This window comes from Salmo salar, chromosome ssa04 (assembly GCF_905237065.1).
Source record: "Salmo salar chromosome ssa04, Ssal_v3.1, whole genome shotgun sequence".
NCBI lineage: Eukaryota > Metazoa > Chordata > Actinopteri > Salmoniformes > Salmonidae > Salmo > Salmo salar.
Window position 1 is genome coordinate 75,416,641 of NC_059445.1, and position 13,728 is coordinate 75,430,368.

At 43.1% G+C, this 13,728-nt stretch overlaps 2 protein-coding genes across 4 annotated transcripts in view; one reads left to right on the top strand and one right to left on the bottom strand.

Moving 5' to 3' along the window:
• The window catches only part of stk10 (serine/threonine kinase 10), a 55,389-nt gene extending 52,779 nt beyond the window's left edge, over positions 1-2,610 (top strand). Inside the window, exon 19 of the mRNA XM_014198029.2 lies at positions 4-2,610. Within this exon, the coding sequence (XP_014053504.1) occupies positions 4-144 (141 nt within the window). The 3' untranslated portion in view covers positions 145-2,610. The remainder of the gene's footprint in view (positions 1-3) is intronic.
• Positions 2,611-2,731: 121 nt separating this feature from the next.
• sh3pxd2b (SH3 and PX domains 2B) overlaps positions 2,732-13,728 on the bottom strand; it is a 60,134-nt gene continuing 49,137 nt past the window's right edge. The window contains exons 7-14 of one of the 3 annotated variants that reach the window (XM_014198031.2): positions 13,129-13,164; positions 11,949-12,080; positions 11,101-11,193; positions 9,198-9,315; positions 8,825-9,021; positions 7,825-7,871; positions 7,541-7,666; positions 2,732-6,685 (exon numbers count right to left, since the gene is read on the bottom strand). In XM_014198031.2, coding sequence (XP_014053506.2) covers positions 5,072-6,685; positions 7,541-7,666; positions 7,825-7,871; positions 8,825-9,021; positions 9,198-9,315; positions 11,101-11,193; positions 11,949-12,080; positions 13,129-13,164 — 2,363 coding nt within the window. In that variant the 3' untranslated portion in view covers positions 2,732-5,071. Of the gene's footprint in view, positions 6,686-7,540; positions 7,667-7,824; positions 7,872-8,824; positions 9,022-9,197; positions 9,316-11,091; positions 11,194-11,948; positions 12,081-13,128; positions 13,165-13,728 lie in introns of all 3 variants that reach the window. The other 2 variants (XM_014198030.2, XM_014198032.2) reach the window with 2 other exon arrangements.

The window sequence follows — 13,728 nt, forward strand, 5'->3', positions numbered from 1 at the left end:
CAGGCTCTGGAGGAAGAGCTGAACCAGCGAAAGAGGGACCAGGAGGACTTCTTTAAGATGAGTGAGGACTCTGAGTGCCTCAGCCCCAGCTCCCCAAACAAACTCACCAAGTTCCTCCCTTACTCTGAGTCCTCTACCACGTAGACAGGCATCTCTTCCCCTCTAAACACCCTCCTATCTCCCTGTCAGGACCAACCTTAACCTCTTATCCCACATCATAACCTGAAATACCACCACCACTGCCAGATGCCTCAGCCTCACCAGAAATGCTTGACTAGATAGTCCTCCTCCTGAACTTTTCTTTCATTTTTAAGAAATATTTATGTTTTAAGTCATGTTTATAACATTTTATCATTTGATTAACCCAAGATGTCAAGGCTTGGTCATATTTTATTTTAAAGATTGTCTTTAATTCCACATGTGTGTCAGGCTGCTTGATATGATCTTCTTTATCCATGCAGTGTTTCCTTTTTAATTCTCTTTTTTTTATAGTCTACAGATCCCCATTGGTTTACTATGTGACCAGTAAGCATGAGGCTAACCTGTAGTTAGTCAGAAGCGTGTGGTGGGGAGAGGCATCCCATATCCCAAAGAGGGTCAGCTGGGGAACAGTGTTTCAGGTGGTATGTGGAAAATAAACCAAAATGTACTTCAGACAATGCTGTGTTGGTGGGAGCCAATGAATAAGCATTTTTGTTTCACCGCAATATTTGTCTTCATCCAAAACAGTCTCTCGCATAATGAACACACCGAAATATGACCATTCAATCTCTTACTTACAGCCTTTTAGTTCAAAGCAGATGAGTCATTCCACCGATACGGTGCCTTTTGAGTAGTGTAATTTGGTAAAAAAAACAACTTATTTTAACATTCTGTCATAAAGAGCAAATGTTCAACTTAATTTTTAAAAAGTCAAGAGGTTAAATACAAAAACAACTATATAAGTGCCTATTACGTGCCAAATAAAGTAGCAGAGTTGATGACTTCATCTTAAATCAGCCATAAATCCCCTTGTGACAGGGCAAATGGAAGCTTGTTGTGTGCAACAGGGAGGGGCCATTGAATGCAAACTTTACCCCAAAAATGTTGTTGTTAGAAAATGTCTAGCCTGTCTGTCTATTGGGTAACAGGGTTGACGTGTTATGCTCGACCTGCTCAGTTTTCCACCACAAAACACCAACAAATGGCCAAAAAGAGTAGAACCATCTCACCTGCTTTTACACTATGATTTGAATATTAGATGTTAAATGTCTCTTTTGAAATTATTGTACAATTTTTTTTTCCTTTTTTAAAGGAATAGTTTCACCATATTATAACGAGAGTTCAGTTAATGTAACAGGGTATGATATTAAAATGAGGGATGTTATTATTATTATTTTTACCAATGAATCACTAATAACATGAACTAAATTATTTTCAGAAATGACTATCAAAGCAACACAAAAACTAGGGCTTTACAATGATGGTGAAAACCTGGAGGTGGGTTAAAATCTTCCTAGAAGTCACAGATGCACAGAGGGGCACTTTAGCAAGTCTTTATTCATATTAAAAATCTGATTTATTGAATGTTACTTATGGTCTATATTGAAGCGACACTTGCACAATTTGTACTTGAAATATCAAAGGGACGCAAAAGGGACTCATTTCGTGGAACAACCCAGATGTATTTACTTGCCTATTTTTTTTTATTTTTTTACATTTGTTCATATTACTTTAAAAAGATCAGAGCAGAGCATGATCTTCAGAATTCTGAGGACACATAGTGAATGAATGGAATTCCCGCTGAAATCATTTTTCAACGCTGTACATATTAACCTAAAAATGCTGAAAAGTCTTCACTGTCAGATTGACAGATCTGCTTAGTTAGTTAGTTTTTACCTTTTTTATTTGGATGAGGTGAGCTTATGAAAATGGGAGAAGTCAGGGAAAAGTTGTCATTTTTAATTCAAAGGTTGAAGAACAAATTATTGTTTTTGGAGTTCTAGGAAAGACTGGTTGTGACTCGTTAAAATGTCTCTGACATGTTTATTTCTGTGCTGCATTTTTACTGTAAAGGCGATACTAGTACACTGGATGGGAACTAACGAAGCCAAATCGGAATACTGTCGTCATTGAAGGAATCTTAAGAGAGAAGATTTGAATTTAATTAAATGTGTATTATTAGGGTTATTGATTGTGTTGTTTCGATGTTTATATTAAATGCACTGTCAGCTTTAAACTGATATTTTTGCTCCACCAAATATACCTTTCTTTGCACTGAGAAGGGTATACTAGGTTCTTTGAGGGAGTGCATCAGTTTTTTCATTTATGTTTTGTAATTGTTATTTTGAAGAACTTTTTGCAGTTGATATGTATCTGTCTGCTTTTGAAAATGGGCCTTGTTTTTGGACCAACTAGACCTGTTTAATGTCCAGTAATCAGGTCAACAATCAGGTACATCTGCTCTCTCTCGCTCACCAACAATGTTTTTCTCTTCTTTTGTCATTTGTAATGACTGCATCTTTCCCTCTGTTTAGCTGTATTTGTAAGGGGTGTGAGTGAATGTGACTGTTCAACAGAAGGAACCACTGTTGTACATAAGTCTAATAAAGGCAAATGTTCTTATGTCTACTACGCTTCTTCTCAAGCATGTTCTAGAATATTCCCCTTTTGATACCATTATGGCTTTAATGTTTTTACATCTGTTTACTCAAAATACTAAAACATTTCCAAGGAAAACCAAGACACCATACAAAAATGAAAATTGTTTATTGATTTAATATGAAAGATGAGACCATGAAAGGAAATACACAAGAATAAGAAAATAAAAAACACTACAGTACTTAGATGGGATATCTGCAATTTGATGGGAAAAGATGTCCTGCTGCATATCTCAAAGAATAAAGAAAAAGTGCCTTCTTTTGAAATGTATTAAATTGGCCTGTTTAGGGTAAAGTGTTACTTAAAGCAATAAGACTAATATCCCATATGGTTTTCTTACATTGCAGGGTTCACATCCCTGCTTGCCTTTTGTCTTTATGCTTCAGTAAACAAACTGTAGAATACATGAGTTTATCCAACAGTCATTCTAACCCAATCCACGTTTCACTCAGACGTTCCACTAAATCAGGGCTTACTCCATGTGTTGATCATTACCATTACAAATCTGACATTATGAATAGCAGTACTTTTCAAGTGCACTATGCACACTGGCTAAAAGACGGAAAACCCCAAGTAACTTCACTGATCATTTCACTGTTACCAATGTTGTTCATGACCGGACACAGGCACTAAGTCCTTTAAAATAATACACTTGATTGCATTTCTTTGATTTATCAGCCATGGAATGACATTGGACATAGTACTCTAACATAAGATGATTCAGAGGGGAAAATGGGGAGAGAAAAAAAAACCTAGCATAGCAGCTAGGAGCAGATCAACCATATTCAAAGATTCTCCAATGAACCTGTGAGCTAGCTACAGCCACTCCTAGCCTTGTCTGTGCATCTCCTAGGAGACCAACCCATAAGCCTTTTCACATGACCAACTACAACATCCAAAAAACCCTTCATTTCACTACTGTATGACTGACTGGACCCTATTTCCCATTGACCAGACCGGGCAAGAGGTGAAAAATAAACAAAAAGTGACAACAGCTGACATTACTTCATTCTGGAAGTACAATAATTATTTTTCTGAGTCTGTGCTTGAAACCAGTCAAGCACTAATGTAAAACAATGAGCAATGATCACACTTTATAATACGGTTTTATATTTGAGCACTGTTTTGGAGATTCAGTATTTTGTATTGTATCATTGCACACATCACATGTGAATTCCCTAATTTAGGGGCTGTAGTAATGGTAGACCTTGGCCTACAGCATAATTATGGAATATTGTATTTACCAGAAGCAGCCTGATGTAATCTCTACTTGAATCAGTCATTCTTACTTGTGTGTTTTTCACCATCGTACTGTGAACACCAGGGAAGGGGTCCAGTTCATTTCAATGAAGTCAATTCAGTCCATCCTGAGAGGAGATTAACTAGACTCTAACTCTGGCATACATTTCCCAATGTTAAGACCTCATTTGAGGTTTTAAAACATGGCTATGGCATTCATTTGTACACTACGTTCTCTCTCTCTGTCTGTTAAGCCACAGTGTGAAACCTGAACCATCTGAATCAGTCTGAATAATCTGAAAAGTGCACATCTGTAAAAAATCAACCGGAACATTATTATTCAGTTCCTAAAGAAAAAAGAAACACATTCACAAACGCATGAAAACTGTATAAATGTTTCATATAAGCACTTAGAATCACTTGGCAAAAACTCCTCATGAAGTGTTGCTATTTTAGTTCTTGAAAAACAAAATGTCCTCGAACTTCCCTTGTAACCTCCGTTGCAGCCATAGTAGGAGGAGGACTGTTCTTTGAGGTATCTGAGTATACATGGCCATCTAGGATCTGATCTAGGATCAGGTACACCCTGTTCATGTAATATTATTCATTATGATCTAAAAGGCAAAACTAATCCTAGATCAGCACTCCTACGAGACACTTTGTGAATACGGACCCTGGTTCCTCTATCGTATGGTCTGATTTATTTTCCATATGCATTGCACTGTCAGTTTCGACTCTACTCAGACTGAAGCATCTTTGATATGCTAACTGAGACACGAACTACCTAAATTGCATATATTTAAGCTTAAAGCACTTATTATACTGAGGCACAATACTATAGAAGGCTTGGAAGGACATATTTTGTTCTATTACAAAGCTTGTGATACATATCATAAAAGGACATAGGCTTGAGTAACATACTGTATGGCACAAAGTGAACTTGAAAGGGACATTTGCTTTTCCCCGATTTGATGCCCGGTAATTTGAAACGAGGATATAAAGTAAAACAAATATTTAAAAAGAAATGCAACAGAAACGTGTCATTGCTGGTTCATTCTCGCTCGAATGCTAAACAAATGGAATGTAACAAACACATATTTAAAAAAAAAGGTAACTATAAATAAAATAAAAAGCTAATTAAATACAATTAGTGATATCTTTATGTATTAAAAAAACCAACAGAACCTGGTACTTAGGGTTTCTTGGTCAGGTAATTGGAGGGGATCCAGCCCTCTTTCATTGGCCCTTCTCCTAGATTTTTACAAAACCACCAGCCGCTGCTGTTCCTCTCCATCACCTGGAACATGGTGCCCTCCTTGAAGCTGGCCGTCTGATCGTCGCCCTCAAAGTCCGCCACGGCCAAGAACAGCTCCTCTTTACTGGGATCCTTGATCAGAGGAGGCAGCTTGTCCCTCGGAGGGCCTGGTTTCTCACTCTTAAGCAGGGGCTTTGGGACCACCTTCTCCTTGTCTTTGGGTGGGGGTAGTACGAAGGCCTTGGGTTTAGGGGGAGGGGGCCTGCTGAGCTGGGGGGGAGCAGGCTTTGTGTCTGGGAGCTCTTTCAGGGGGGCTTTGGTTTCTGTGGGGCTGGATGGCTCAGGGGTCTTTTTGGGTGGAGGGGGTCTCCTAGGGAGGACGGCGGGTCTACCTGGAGGTTCTTTGTGTGGGGAAACAGCACATTTGTCCGAGCTCACCTGTCCGTGGCCGTTTTGCTGCTTATGGGGGAATTTGGGCTCGTCAGTGGCCTTGCCATTGTAGAGAGCATTGGGGGCCAGGGGCATCTTGGGGAGGGCATTGATAGGGGGGCTGCTGGGACGCGGCATCTTGGGGAGAACGTTATTAGGAGGGGGCATCTTGGGTAAAGCATTATTAGGGGGAAGGTTGGGGGGCGGCATCTTGGGGAGAACGTTGCTAGGGGCGTTGTTGGCTGCAGTGCCGTTTTGCTGGCTTGGCTCTGCTGATCCAGAGCCTGGTTCAACTGGCTTTGAAGGCTTCAGCTTGCTCCTCAGGTTGGTGATGTCCAGCTTGTTCTCAGCTGGCGGCTCTGGCTTGGCAGCTGGGACGGGTTTGGGCCGGACTATGGGTTTAGGCTTCATGAACAGTGCAAGGCCGGCGACCTCTGGTTTCTCCTCCGGTGGATCAAACTTGGGCTTGGATGGTTGCTTAGCCACAGGTTTCAGGTTGAACTTCTTCACCTCTTTGGCGGAGACCTTGTGGCCACACTCCAGACCCATCTCATTCTTCAGATGCAGAGGCTTGTTCGCGACCTCTCTCTTGGGCTCAGGTGGCTTGTCAGGCTTGAAGGGGGCAGCTTTGGGGGTGAGCAGGGGCATGATGACACCCGGGGCTTGGGGTTTTGGAGGCATGGGTTTGGATAGGTCTGGCCTGGGTTTCTCCACAGTAATCTCAATGTCCAGGCTCTTGTTGATGGACTCCCTGCGGGGTGGCAAGGCTGGCTTCTCCTCAGCAGGTGGGGCAGATGGGGCGGGGGGCAGGGGTCCGGAGAAGGCTGATGCCCCCTTACTGGCGCTGGACTTCCAGTCTCTGAGTTTGGGCCGGGCTCCGTACTCGCTGCTCGCGGTGGGCTCGTCTGGCAGCGGTTTGGACCAGCTGTCCTCTTGCCCCGTGCCGCTGGCAGTGCCATCCTCCAGCTTCAGCTGGGCCATCTCGTTGGGCAGAGGTGCAAGGAAGTTAGGGCGCGGGGTCACACTGGTCTTTTTGTATTTGTCAATGAAGGTAATGGGGGCCCAGCCCTCTTTGTCTTCAATCTGAATGTACCACCAGCCACTGGAGTTCTTCTCTATCACCTGGACAACAGAAACAGGGGACCAGTGAGTTAATCAGGGAATCAGGAATCAAGACACAGCAGAAGTTGTACTCAGTCAGTGCATTTTGCAAAGCATCATTCAAATCCCATTCCATTCTGATTGTAAATAATTGCTGTTTGTGGAATGATTGGCTTTTGAGTGATTAAGGAGAAGTAGAATGAGGTCTTAAGTCTCTGGGATGTTTTGCCTTACAAAGTCATTGTGAAAGTAGAGAAAAGTGTTATGCTGAATATTAGCGTGTCAGTTTGAAGAAGAGTCTATGTATTCCCTGTGACCAGAGACCCACGATATGTTATCTGGAGCAACAATAGGACAAGAAGCGAAAGTGGGCCCAAGAACTATAGAACCCAGACGAGACAAGGAACTGGGCCCAAGGGCTATGGAATCCAGACAAGGAACTGGGCTCCAAGGGCTATGGAACCAGACGAGATTAGGAAGTGGGCCAAGGGATGTTGAAACTATTGAAATGTCTGAAAAGGTCTGAAATCAGGGTGAAGGGTCTACGTCAATCACAGAGGAAAACTGCTGAAGTATAACATTGTATGGGAGTGGGGGGAGCTTTGCTATAAGAGAGTGCTGCGCCACTTGAGAGGTAGCTACGTATTCAGCTCTGTCATTCGAAGGGCACACACATTATAGCTGTTGCGTCTTTGGTATTAATCAATTGAACTTCACTCTGAGTTTTGACTCTTTTGTGGTAAACAAATGTATTGCATATTGAATAAAATGTATCAATTCATTCTGAAAGGTTTCTCTAGGCGGGAGATGGTAGGCTGTTTGCCATCAAACAATAACCATCTACCAATATGTGATGAGATGTGACGTGTGTCTCACCTCCACTTTGACCCCAGCCTGGAAGCTGATGCCATCTGGGATGGTGGTCTGGAAGTCTGCGATGGTGTAGAATTCCTCCTCCACCTGAGGAGGGGTGGGCGGCTTGGGCAGGTTCTGCCCCCTCGGCTACAGGGAGGGAGAGAGAGAGGGATGGTGTGAAGAAAGAAAGAGTGGCAGATCAAAACATCAAATCAATGCAAAACTCATTAAGACAAATGTCTTTGTTAACGAGTGTTGTTGGTGTCGCAGGATGTGCGGTTAAGTGGTTAGTGGAGGGTACTTACGATGGTGAGATCCCTGCGCGGTGGTGGTCTCTGTCTCGCCCCTTGTTCTGTAGGGGAAAAGGCAGAGGAAATCAGACTCCAGTGAGTCGCATTTCATCACAGCCCATCAGTCTCAAAACACTGCCTGCATTGACATCCACTCCTCATAGGAAAAGATATTAGTTCCAGAAAGAGAGAGAGAGAAACCAGGGAGCGAGAGATAGAGCAGTGTGTTCGATGCAGACTGATGAGCTCTGTAGACCGGGGCCTTCGGCTCTAACTATGTGTAATGGATCTTCACTAATGGAGGTGTAGTTGTGGGAGGCATTCAGCTCCTCAATGACTTACTAGGAAATAAAGGAGGATGTTTTACATTACTCTGGCATTGAGTTGGAGAGCTTTGCAGAGAAACATCTCTGAGGGAGGAGACTGAGGAGGCATCTCTCATACAGATGAGATGTCTTGGTAACAATTTAAGTAAGCCTGCAAGTATAAGGCTTTACTACTTGTTATAAGCATGTATGAGGCTTTATAATGTCTTTGAATAATGCTTACCTGCAGGCTTTAGAGAAACATTTCTAAATGTTTCTACTTTATATTAATATACCAACATCAACATATGGTATGTCAAAATGGTGTGTTTCTGTTCTGTAGTAAAAAATATAGAGGAAGATAAGTGTTTCCAATGACATCATTGGCGTGCGTCATGTGATTTTAACCAATTGTGAGGAGGCTTTGCCTACTGTCTACTAATTGGTTGATGATGCCATTGGAAACGCTTACCTTCCTCTATATTTTTTACTACAGATCATAGAAACACACAATTTTCACATACCATATGTTGATTTTTGAAATGTTAATTCAAAGCCTGCAGGTAGGCATTATTCAAAGACATTAAAAAGCATCATACATTTTCACATATGCTGATGTTGGGGTGGTGTGAGATTTCCCAATAAGTTGAGTTACAGTTGTTAGTTGTTAAACGAGTTACTGTTGTTTACAGTCCTTAGTTCCCACTCACTGTGCTGCTTGGCAAAGGGGGAGAAGCCCTTGTCTTTCTGGTCCTTGTTGTCTCCTTTGCTCTCTTTGGCTTGGTTCTGCTGCTTGGAGAATCCGTCCAGATCGTTGGTGCTGGCATGGCCCGCTGCCAGCTTCTGGCTCAGGATGTCGGCCTTCTTCAGGTAGGACGCCGGGGCCCAGCCCTCCTGTCCCTGGTACCTGTAGACGGCAGCAGAGAGGTTACGTCTACGGTTTCAATAGAAAGAAACAGAACAACAACAACAGCAGCAACCAACTCTGACACACATAGACATTCATACACTCAAAGAAATTCACATGGACAAACAGCCTGCATCCCCGGTGGACAGACATGCTTCTGGGGTTTTGTGTTCTACCTGATCTTCCACCAGCCCTCCAGGTTCTTCTGAATGACCTCCACTGTCATGCCACTCTCCAGGTCGATCTCGTCTTGGTCTCTCGCTGCGTACGGGTAGATCACTGTGTACGTCTCCTCTGGAAATGGCGAAGAATACATCACATTAGGTGATGTATTTTATCCCATCTTGCATACTAACTTTCACAAGAATGTCAATCAAGCGTATGGAATCAACAACTTGGCAGGGACAGCACATGATGTCATGTTGAGAGTGAGTAGTTGGGACTAATCTCTTTGACTATATATGGAAAACAATTGATAGTGTTCTTTCTTCATAGCAAATCCTAAAACCCTAGCCTCTCACTATCTGCTAGTGAACGTAGTGCATTAGCCCTTGAGTTCACCACTCAGTACACCACTCCAAGATCATAAACTGGTAACTGGTCTAAACCAGGGTAACAATATCATGAAACTGGTAACTGGTCTAAACCAGGGTAACAAGATCATAAACTGGTAACTGGTCTAAACCAGGGTAACAAGATCATAAACTGGTAACTGGTCTAAACCAGGGTAACAAGATCATGAACTGGTAACTGGTCTAAACCAGGGTAACAAGATCATAAACTGGTAACTGGTCTAAACCAGGGTAACAAGATCATAAACTGGTAACTGGTCTAAACCAGGGTAACAAGATCATAAACTGGTAACTGGTCTAAACCAGGGTAACAAGATCATAAACTGGTAACTGGTCTAAACCAGGGTAAAACACTCTGCAAGTATGTCCTTGTAGACAGGGCCTGGGCAGGATCTATCCTGTGGAGTGAGAAGATGTGTAACACACATCATGCAACACAAAACATCCCTCCATCCTCCACCAACATTAAGCACACACAAACAAGACAGCATTACTAAGATTAGGACTTCACTAACACCTACTTCAAATAGATTAGGTTTTTATACACGGGTCCCTATCTACACGGGTCCCTTTCTTAAAGTCTACTGAATTAAAGTGATTGTTAAACAGATAGTGTATTTAGAAGGAACAAACCATTTAAAATATATCATATTCATTTCACTGAAATAACAAAGTGAGAAAAACAGAGCTTTTTCCCACTGCATTCCATCGAGAAAACAAATAATACAAACATAGCGGTAGCATCCATTCTAATCCATGCCACACAACACACATGCATGTCTTGCATCACTCTCCGTGCTTGGGTTGGTCATGCATGGGATTTGCATGCTAAACATGACATTCTACACACACATGGATATTATGGGGAAAAGAGGCGTGCGTTCCACCTTGCCCAAACCCTGTGCTTGTGCTGAACAGATCCCCTAATGTTCGCCGGCGGCCCACGTGCCTCAGCAGTGACCAGTATCTCCGGGACACTGACGCAGAGCACAGTGGGCAGCAGGAAGTAGGAAGTAAGTACACAGGAAGTGAATACTCTGCTATGTGCTTGCTAGGTTCTAATAGACAGACAGTGACAGGTGATGGTGATTAGAACATTGTGAACAGATGGAAAGTCAGAGGTCATTTTCGCTTTGGTTATCTGGGTCCTCTTCCTACTGTTATCTTGCAACAACCCCCCCCCCCCCACACAGTGTGAAAGAGTATTTTGTAATGCCAATACAAGTACTGTGCAGATTTCAAGAGTTTCTGAGCATCCTGTTTCCTAGATTTGTTCATTACAGTTCCACATTTCTTCTACATCTTAATCAATGACAGGACACATACTGTTTAGTCTCATTATGACTTGGAAGCAAGCCTTGAGCTGTTGACTCTCAGGCAGCAAACCTTGAGTTTTGACTGTGAGCTGTGCCCTAAGGCTGCCAGCATTGATCTGTAGTTATAATTAGTTTTTATTCTGAATGTGGCCTAGGGCAGTGTGACAGATAGAGAGGGTTACCTTCCTCACCGGGCAGGGAGAAGTCATCAGGGTCATCCTGGGCCTCCAGGCAGGTGGCAGGGACCCAGCCCTGGGCCTCGTCAGAACTAACAAACCACCAACCTGCACACAGAAAGCAAAACACACACAGAAACACAGAACAGTCAGACACACAGCAGAGGCTCTCTCTGGGTCTTGGATTGGCCTTGTCTGTTTGGAAGATTCTGAAGACATTGTGATAGCATTATTCTGCTATTTGGCCTTGTCTGTTTGGAAGATTCTGAAGACATTGTGATAGCATTATTCTGCTATTTGGCCTTGTCTGTTTGGAAGATTCTGAAGACATTGTGATAGCATTATTCTGCTATTTGGCCTTGTCTGTTTGGAAGATTCTGAAGACATCGTGATAGCATTATTCTGCTATTTGGCCTTGTCTGTTTGGAAGATTCTGAAGACATCGTGATAGCATTATTCTGCTATTTGGCCTTGTCTGTTTGGAAGATTCTGAAGACATCGTGATAGCATTATTCTGCTATTTGGCCTTGTCTGTTTGGAAGATTCTGAAGACATCGTGATAGCATTATGTAGTCATCTTGGTACACTTCAAAGCGCCTGTATCTGAGGCTTTTCTTCAAGTATGATAACATTCTTTCAGTTGATTAGGGCAAAAACAGTTACGAGACGTGTGATTTCTTTATAAATTACGTTAAGGCCCCCAGGACTCAGCTTTGTCCCAAATGGCACCCTATTCCCTTTATAGTGGACTAGTTTTGACCAGGGCCCATAGGCCCACCACTATATAGGCAATAGAGTGCCATTTGGGACACAACCTCAGTCGTTAAGCTAAAGGCTCCCTCCATCTGACCCAGATCTCGTACCAGACTCATTCTTCTCGATGACCTCCACCGTCTGTCCCACGTGCAGGCTGATCTCAGAGCTCTCCTGCTTCTCATAGTCAGTGACAGCCACGTACTGGTCCAGGAGCAGGGGGTCACCTGCGCTGGAGTCTCCTGCAGGGAGAGACACAGAGAACACAGACAGACATGTAGCGCTGACCTCTCTACCTGCAACCCCACCACAGAGAGCAGAGCGAGCCATAGGAGTAGGATGAGGACGAAGCAGGTGTGATTTTAGAGACAGGGAGGAGAAAATGGTGGCTAGAGAGCAGAGGGAAGGAGGGTCTGAGGGAGATGTTGGGAGAGAGGACAGGACAGGAAGGAGGGTTATGCCAATCACAAACATGGCTGCCACAGAGACAGAGACAACCGCCACAAAGACACCCGACACTTACACTACCACAACGCTGTAGGTTAGAACAACACGAGGACCTGCTCTGTGATGTGCACTTGGTGGGATGATTACCAGAGCTAACAGTGGAATGCACTCATAATATCCTCTAAATTCACAACCGTACACTCCCAAAAAGGATTCCATCCAGAAATTGAGCCTTGTATTTACACCATCCTGTCTCTAAATTAACCGTACAAGTAGTTGCTTCCAAACTTACTAGATATTATATATTATGAAAACTGTCATGTCTGATTCCCCATGAGACAACAACACAGAATGAGGAGGGTTTTAGTTGTTGTTGTTGTTGTTGGGGTACAGCATGCACATCTATCAAGGTGACAGTTAATTCCCACAACCAAGACAGGGTTGATTTCAGCATAGGCGCAAAGGGAGTTGGGCTGGGTGTACAGTCAGACACATACCATCTGATGCTCTCTTGACAAAGCTAACACACTGCCATGCACATCACACATCACAGTGAGCACATCACAGTGAGCACCAAGCTTGTCCCACCCTGCCCTCTCTAACACAACCTTCCCTAGCCTGGTCCCAGGCCTGTATTTGCGTTGGCTGAAACAGAGGCGTTGGCTGGGCACATACAGATCTGGGACCAGGTCCTTCCCCCTCACTACTCCGCACTGCCCAGTCCCACCTCAGAGCCACGTCCCAGCTAAAGGCCCAGCAGACAGGGACCAGGAATGGGCCAAACGGATGGCTAGCAACCCGGGACCACACACAGAGCACGGCCAAGCATGAGTCTGTTACTACCTCTCTTTAGGAAAGTAGTCGCTCTCTCCACAATGCCTGATGGAGGGAAATTAAGGAAAATGAAACTGAAACTTGACATGGATGGGTTGGTTAGATTAACAAAGAAAGGGAAAAACATATATTTTTTAACACTTTTTTAGAAGTAATGGTCTATATCTAACTTCAAGAAATTAAATATATCATTGAATTACTACAGTCTTATTATGATCCTAAATCTTTACATAGCAATCTTTTTAGAAAATAATGGAGCACATATCCAACATCACAGCTAGAGGGCGCTCAAATCTCAATTGAGAAATGTAGTGAGCTGTACTAAGATGCTACGGCTGGTGCAGTAAATGTTTATCCTAATTAATGTTTCTATTTCACTTCAGAGTTCATCCATATGATATTTTCTACATAAACTACATACCACAAACAATGATGTAGTCCCGTGTAGCTAAGTTGGTAGAGCATGGTGCTTGGAATGCCAAGGTTGTTGTGGGTTTGATTCCCACAGGGGACAAGTATGAAAATGTATACACTCACTACTGTAAGTTGCTCTGGATAAGAGCGTCTGCTAAACATAAAATGCAATAACAACTTACCCCAAAATGGAAT